At 40.1% G+C, this 8423-nt stretch overlaps 1 protein-coding gene and 1 pseudogene across 1 annotated transcript; one reads left to right on the top strand and one right to left on the bottom strand.

Moving 5' to 3' along the window:
- Positions 1-3553: 3553 nt before the first annotated feature.
- On the bottom strand, positions 3554-3723 carry LOC129763822 (U4 spliceosomal RNA; annotated as a pseudogene).
- A 1526-nt stretch (positions 3724-5249) lies between these two features.
- Positions 5250-6563, top strand: LOC129761415 (uncharacterized). The gene is made up of 3 exons (XM_055759135.1): positions 5250-5437; positions 5500-6105; positions 6192-6563. Exons 1-3 carry the CDS (start codon positions 5330-5332, stop codon positions 6561-6563), a joined length of 1086 nt encoding a protein of 361 aa, XP_055615110.1. The 5' UTR covers positions 5250-5329.
- Positions 6564-8423: the final 1860 nt, after the last annotated feature.

Raw genomic sequence — 8423 nt, 5'->3', positions numbered from 1 at the left:
GAACAATACTTTGCTCGAGATAAGCGCAGCTGTCATCCTTAGTGGAGAAAGTTTTGCTACTGGCAAGCGAAACCAAATCACATACAAAATTCCAGAACGACATTTACTTTCTTGGTGACTAAATAAACGAAATAAACTCTATCTGTTAATCTCAACAACCTTGAAAAGAGTAGCACTGCTTCATTATGATCAAGATTAGCGCAAATGCAATCCTAGTTGAAATCAGTTTTGCGACTGGCACGCGAGCCCAAATAAATTAATAACTTAATATAACTTATTGAATAACTTGGTACTGTCCAAATCATTTTTGGTGCACAACCTTAACACCTGCTTCACCATAGCGTCAGTTCAATGCATTGATGCCAGAAAACAAACGATGTTAACTGCTTGGAAAAAGGCTGAATATTTGCCTCAGCAGAGATTCATTACTAATACCGTAGCGTAAATATTTCCCTCCTTGTTTATATTTATCATTACGACTGCATAATTTGCAACACCAAACAATCATCAATCATAGCATCAAAAATTAGGTGATTGTAGCATCGTTACAGGGCCAATGCACACGGGAGCAGATACAAATGGGGTTTCAGCGTAGCGAAGATGCACTATTTTTTACGTACGGGTTATGAAGCATGCACGTACGCACACAAATATCCATACACGATGGCTTGAAGCAACTAAATAAACACACAGTTATCTCCGTTTTGCGCTGTTCTCAACAGAAGCTCATTCTGTTAATATTGCCAGTCTTGATTAGCTTAGCTGTCGTCCTTTGTGGAGGGAGTTTTCCTACCGTTATGTGAAACCAAATCACTGACAGAATTACAGAGCATTTATTTTCTTGGTGAGCTGACGATAGTCTAGCTTGATGGTTACCCACACAATAGTGTAGCTCAGAACTTCTATGCAATGGCGTCAGTTTGATGCAATGATTGCAATGCCACATCAACGAGTGAGTAATTTGGTCGCGTTCACAGCTCAATCCGAAACGAAGACATGCGATGACGCAAAACAAGGAAGAACAAGCGATTGTCATTGCTTTGAGTACAGAACGATGCTGAAAGTTTGCCTTCCTTCCTTACTCGAGACTATAAACCTCTTCAGTTCATTCGCCTCTAACCTTCAAAAAGGCCATTGGAAAACTTTACTTTATCCATCATATTAAAGGGTGTGTCACATCAAATTGCATCACGGAAAAAACGCTGTAGAAATTCGCTCAGTAGACCGATCCTTTTGAAAATTTTAGACAGTAAAATAAAAACTATTAAACAACTTTTGGCATTTTCTTTTTATTCATACTTCGAGCCCAAGCCCGTATGCTCGCACCTTCCTCTTTACCCCGTCCATAAGGTTCTGTACAACGTCAGGTTGTAGTTTTTTTTTAACAGAAATCCGTTTTCTCTTGAAGTCCGCCTCCGATTTGACAACTTCTGGGTTCTTCCGGAGGGCCTGCTTCATAATCGCCCAATATTTCTCTATTGGGCGAAGCTCCGGCGCGTTGGGCGGGTTCATTTCCTTTGGCACGAAGGTGGCTCCGTTGGCTTCGTACCACTCCAACACGTCCTTTGAATAATGGCACGAAGCGAGATCCGGCCAGAAGATGGTCGGGCCCTCGTGCTGCTTCAATAGTGGTAGTAAGCGCTTCTGTAGGCACTCCATAAGGTAAACCTGCCCGTTTACCGTGCCGGTCATCACGAAGGGGGCGCTCCGCTTTCCGCAAGAGCAGATCGCTTGCCACACCATGTACTTTTTGGCAAACTTGGATAGTTTCTGCTTGCGAATCTCCTCCGGAACACTGAGTTTGTCCTCTGCGGAGAAGAACAACAGGCCCGGCAGTTGACGGAAGTCCGCTTTGACGTAGCTTTCGTCGTCCATTACCAGGCAATGCGGCTTCATCAGCATTTCGGTGTACAGCTTCCGGGCTCGCGTCTTCCCCACCATGTTTTGCCTTTCGTCGCGGTTAGGAGCCTTCTGAACCTTGTATGTACGCAGGCCCTCCCGCTGCTTGGTCCGCTGGACGAATGAACTTGACAAATTCAGCTTATTGGCGACATCCCGGACCGAACTTTTCGGATCACGTCTAAACTGCTTAACTACGGGCTTGTGATCTTTTTCACTGACGGAGCATTTTGCCGTTCTTCACCTTCCGGTCGATGGTTAGGTTCTCGAAGTATCGTTTTAGTACTCTGCTGACCGTGGATTGGACGATTCCCAGCATCTTACCGATGTCCCGATGTGACAACTCCGGATTCTCTAAATGAGTGTACAGGATTAATTCACGACGCTCTTTATCGTTCGACGACATTTTTCCAAATTTACGAAAAATTGACAGTGAAGCATGGCCAACGAGATCTATACACTCTTATTTGATTATAAGCGAAAGCTGAAGGTATAATTCCTAAAAATTAAATTTCTACAGCGTTTTTTCCGTGATGCAATTTGATGTGACACACCCTTTATTCCTCCACCCCCATTACCTTGAGAAATGCATGCGATCCCTCGTCGTCCAGCTCGTCCAGCAACGATGTTGTTCAGTCGATTTCCTCACGAAGAATGAAAGTTTGCCTCAGCAAGATCCACTGTTTATACTCTAGGCAAATATTCCCCTTCATTCTTCTTCTTTTCCTTTCTTCACTTTACATCTTACGATTTCCCCTTCGTTGCTCGCCGGTAAGTTGCTCTTTATTGACAGCTCTGTTCGTGGAAGCACGCAAATGGACAGAACAAATGTATGAGTAAATGGGAATGCTTCCAAATTTTATCAATTTAAACCATATACAGACTATGGGATTGTAATGAATAGCATATCAAACAAATCTTAGGGAATGTCCGATTCGTTTGGTATATAAATCGCCAAAATCCGTTCGCGGCAAAAATAGTTATTAACGTTAACTTTATTTCATAAAAACGTGACCTGTGTCCTGATTTGGCACCCTTAATGAAAGACGTAGTTCCACGTAATTTTTTTTTTTAAGATGTATGGATATTTGGCATTATTTTTTTTTTGTAAACCCCGATTTGTATAATTTTTTGGTTATCAAAAAAATCTAAATTTTGACGTTTGCGACACTAATAATTGAAGTCCGACTGAGCTGATATATTACATAGGGTACTTTATCGTGCAAATCAACATTTCACAGGAAGTCCCATATAAAAAATTCGCCATTCTCCATTCGCCATTTTCTGTGGCACCCTAATCCATACATTTGAAGACATTTGGCATCAAACTTTTTTTTTAAACCCCGATTTCATGTACCGTAACGCCCCCTAATTTCTTTACAAGGATATTTTTGCATCGATTGCAAAAAAAAGTTTTCCGAACTGACTTTCGATTTGCGATGCGATCATTGGCGGATTTGCTATCGAACTAGTTGGCAAAAAATTGTGTTAGTCGACAAAATTTTTGAAAAAACAGAATTAAATGGATTTTTTATTTCTTCCTGAATGGATGTAACTTTCTATGAGAGAAAAGTGTTTTCTGACTTTAAGGATGAATCAAAAATTGTTTTTTTCTTTTATATTCAAAAGCGAAATATATGTGTATAAAGAACAAATTAAATAAAATAAGTTAAAAAAAACTATGGATGGGTTATACCTGTGATATAACCGCAAGCTTGACGTAGGACTGCCGTTGGCTTAGTAATCATTTGTGTTTTTTTCAATTAGCAATAATCGCACCTCGGATGTTCCTCATTGGGTACGATATCGTTGCGGCGCAGAGCTATCTTTTGTATGTATTGATTAAATTATTGATTAAACTAGTGAAATAATGAAACAATTTACGAATTCAATAGCAAACAAATTCCAATTTAGGTCAGTTCATGCATTATGGTAGTGGTTATCGCAGCAAATAGTTATCAACATTTTTGCTAATCATCAAACGGCATGCGTAGAAGTTGTACCCGCTTTTGTAGACCGTGTTAGCAAAACGAGTTTCAAGATGTGAAAATGCATGGGAGTATAAAAGTACTGCCAACTTATTGGTTTCGGAATCTGTGTTGGGAAAACACATTCCGGTTTGCAAAAATGCAAGCGAGTACAAAATTACTCGTTTGATTGCATCTAATTTGCAATGCCAGTTTTTAAAGTCTGTGTTAGGGAAACATCCATTCATTCCAGCGATAGTACCTCAATCGTTGCACAATCATAACTAAGGGGATTTCCGAGCGACACTCGCTTTTATACCGATTGGTGTGATTTCAATAGCCTGTTTTGAAAGCAATTTTAAGGCTATTGAAACAAGTTTTTGGATCGAAAAGTAACACGCATAAAACGTGTAGACATTTTATCATTCGAATGAAGTGTACATCATACCATTTCGTTCAGTTGTTTTGGAGCTATTAACGCTCAAAATCTCGTTCTCCGGCGTAACGCTTTCATTTTCGAAACATTGAACATACACCCCAGTATATAAATGAAAGACGTAGTTCTACGTCAAAACTTTTTAAGTTAAACGGTTCTATTGTGATTAAACATAATAATGTACTAAAAGCTAGAAAATAGGCAATTAGACAAGTAGCAGTTAGCAGTTAGCAGTTATCACATCTCTCTTTCATTAGTTTAGGGCATTGATAAGACTAAAATAATATAAAATTAGTAGAATACGGTTATTTAAGACAAATTCAAATTCAAGATGGCTGCCACTACAAAATGGCAAACTACATATTTTCTCGAAACTTCACTAATATGGGTATCAAATGAAAGGGCTTGACTAGTAGAATACGGTTATTTATGATAAATGTAAATCCAAGATTGCTGCCATTTTTTAGTGGCAGCCATCTCGAATTTGCATTTTTCTTAAATAACCGTATTCTACCAATCAAGCCCTTTTATTTGGAAAACCCATATTGATAAGGTTTTGAGAAAATATGTGATTCGCCATTTTGTAGCGGCCGTCATCATGGATTTTCAAGATCATGAAATACGCAGTTTTATAATGACTACAGAGATAAAGGTGTGTCCCAAATTTCAGATCAATCGGTCAACAGGAAGGGGGTCAAATTTATATTAATGTGACCCACATACAGACAGCTACAAACAAACATGTTACAAACATACAAATAGATTACTGGGCAAGCTAAATAAAACCGTTTAAAAATAAATCAAATCTCCAAACATCCGTTGATAGACAACAGGTTGTTCACACCAAAACTGACACACACATTCAGCGCGCATGGCACACGTGCTTCCAATGGCAACCGCTCGGAAACGAGTGTTGCTTTGAATACAACAAATGTCAATATTTTCCCGAATTCCATCAAACATCCACTGATTTTTCCAACGGTGTTCAGAAACTGGTGAATGGTGAAAATCATTTAAAAACTGAAAAATGGATGACAAATATAAAGTAAGGCGATCAAAATACGAATCAACCGATCCAGCAGTAAAAGAAGACATGGCGAAGTTCATTCAGCAATTTGAGGATGGTTTGAAAACGGTGAGTGGTTTCCCATTGAAAGAGCAATTCTTAAATCCTAATAGCCTTCATTTGTTTTGTAGAAAATACAACACAAACCAATCGATCCGGACCTGACTCATATTCTACCGCGCCGATTTCACGAGAAAACATCCAAAATCGTTCATCTCAATCCTTACGACGATCGGGAGTTTGAAGAGATAATTAAACGTCGTCTAAAAGAAGCCTACCGCCATTACAGCGTCGAGGGCAAAGATTCGGACAGTCTCAGTCCGGAAACTGGCGAAGAAACTGACGATGAGGACCGTTTGTCTAAATTTGAACTGAAAATCGACCCGAAAACAAAACCGCGAGAGTTGCGACTGAAGGAGGTGAATTGGATGGATAACTTTCTGCGCAAAACACGAAAGGAAAGAATTAAGTGGCAGACGAAGATGTACAAATCGGATAAGAAACTGCTCGAGAAACCCTTGTTCGAGCAAGTTGAAGAACTAATTGATCTCGGTGCTCAAGATTTCGCCGAGTGGTTGAACACTCTGGGGGCGGAAAAATCTAACATCTCAAAGGATATAATCAAGCAGCTGTTTTCCATCGGCGTCGAGGGTGATTCTGCGAAAGCACTGCATGTTGAACCGCGGGAGATCCGAGCGATTCCGGTAGAGGTGGCCAAAGACTGGAACGTTCATTATGTGAGTAGCTTTTATCGGTTTGTAAATTTCCCGCTACTCCTTATTTATTTCCGAAGCTTTTCATAGTCAACCCATTATGTTCACAGATGGCACTGCAGCGTAGAATCGCTCAGGTGATGGCAAGCGACCGTCGGCAGGCAAAAGTTCGCGAGCGTCACGTCGCTTTCGGCCGCACGCTACCGATGCACATGCGCAGATTCAAACGGTTCGACGATATCGATGACATTGTTCCCAACTTTCCGGAGGAGATGAAAACATTCGAGAAGGTGTTCAAGGGGATTTGTCATTTGCGATCGGTTAAAAATCTGGTGGAATATTTGAAGCAGCATCCCGAGGTGCACAAGCCCAAATATCTGGTTGACCAGGGAATGTTCAAAACGAAGAAAACGGAGCAAAGTGACCACGTGGCGCTATACAAGCATTACTTCCCAGGGTTTGGCAGAATGGAAAAATCATAATTATGTCTAGTTGAAATTATTAGTAGAATAAAGCATTAGAAGCCTACCAAATATCAGTATTTGTTTATTGCTATTCAACTTGATTACTCTTGAGGATGAATAACAGAAATTGTGGAGGCGATCTGGCGTAGTGGTAACATCCATGCCTCTCACGCTCAAGGTCACGAGTTCAATTCTCACTCCCGACATTCTTCCAAAAATGGAAGTAGAAGTGACGAACCAGCCAAATGAGTTGAAAGTCACTATAATACAGATAAAAAAACAGAAAGTGGGTTATATCTATGGTATAACCGCAATGGTGACGTAGGACTATCGTTGATTTAGTGATCATTTGTTTGAAGTTGAATCTGAATCCATTCTAAATGAAAGAATAAATGAATAGTTGGGGGACTTCGAAAACGAGAGCGTTACGTTGGAGGTACAAGGTTTTATGCATCCAATATTGGATATGAAAATATCCTACTGATGGGGAAGAATAATCTTCAGAAGCTTTCCTGCTAATTGCACTTGATTGAAAAATAACAGAACCAAATGTATTTGGTCGCAGAAAAACAAAAAAAAACATTAAAATAAACTCTTCCGCTTGAATGTAATTTTCAATCCCAAGGGGAACTGGCAGATTGTTTTGCAGTAACGATGACATCTTTCTGGATTCTTCTCGAAGTCCACCACCAGTGGTTAATGTTAACTTGATAACCACCTGTTAATTGCACTTGATTGAAAAATCACAAAACCAAATGTATTTAGTCGCAGTGTTATATGGTTAGAAAACATTTAAATAAACTCTTTCGCATGAATGTATTTTGCAATTCCCATGGGAACTGGCAGATTATTTTTCAGCAACGATAATATTCTTCCGGAATCTTCTCGATGCTGGATGGCATTTAAACGAAGAAAGTTCCGTACGTATATATGTGTGTGTATGTGTGTGTGGCCAGGTAATGAATCTCTTGATCCCTCACCATCCAGCTCGTCCAGCTCGTCCAGCTCGTTCAACTCGTTCAGTAACGATGTTGTCTTGTCGATGTCCTCACGAAAAATGAATGCGTTTCACCACCAGAATGTCGCTTAAGTATGCTTTTTGTCCTTGATTGAATCGAGAGGTGTCGTTTACGATGGCAATTTGGAAGGCAAACTAGAGGGGAATGAACTCTCTGAGTTTGAAACTTTCGGCGACTGAGCAATAATCAATTGAAAATTATATAATTTCCGCGATGCGAAACATTTTCCGTTGAGCGCGCATACAATATTGGATACGAAAATTTTCTACTGATGGGGAAGAATAATTTCAGAAGCTTTCCTGTTAATTGCCATTGATTGAAAAATCACAAAACCAAATGTATTTGGTTGCAGTGTCATATGGATAGAAAACATTAGAATAAACTCTTTCGCATCAATGTATTTTTCAATTCCCAGGGGAACTGGCAGATTATTTTTCAGCAACGATTAGATTTTTCCCGATTTTCCTCGATACTCGAAGCCCACCAGAGGTTAATGTCACTCGATAACCACCTGTTAATGGCACTTAATTGAAAAATATTTGGTCGCAGTGTTACATGGATAAAAAACATTAAAATTAACTCTTTCGCATGAATGTATTTTTCAGTACCCAGGGGAACTGGCAGATTATTTTGCTGAATGGCATCCAAACGAAGAGTTCCGCGCGTGTATGTGTGTGTGGCGGCTGCTCCGATCTCTTCCCGGGGAACCATTTGCGGCGTCACTCTCCTCCTGATGGATTCCCTTCTGGCCTAAGGTGCACAAACAGGCTCTTGGTGACACCGTTCATTCGCGCTTTCATGATAAACGAAGAGCTTCACCACAACAGCGACAACATGCTCCAATCGCTGTTCAATTAGA

This window comes from Toxorhynchites rutilus, chromosome 1 (assembly GCF_029784135.1).
Source record: "Toxorhynchites rutilus septentrionalis strain SRP chromosome 1, ASM2978413v1, whole genome shotgun sequence".
Classification (NCBI taxonomy): domain Eukaryota; kingdom Metazoa; phylum Arthropoda; class Insecta; order Diptera; family Culicidae; genus Toxorhynchites; species Toxorhynchites rutilus.
Note: the sequence above shows the minus strand (reverse complement) of the source record. Positions and strands in the feature narration are given on the sequence as shown.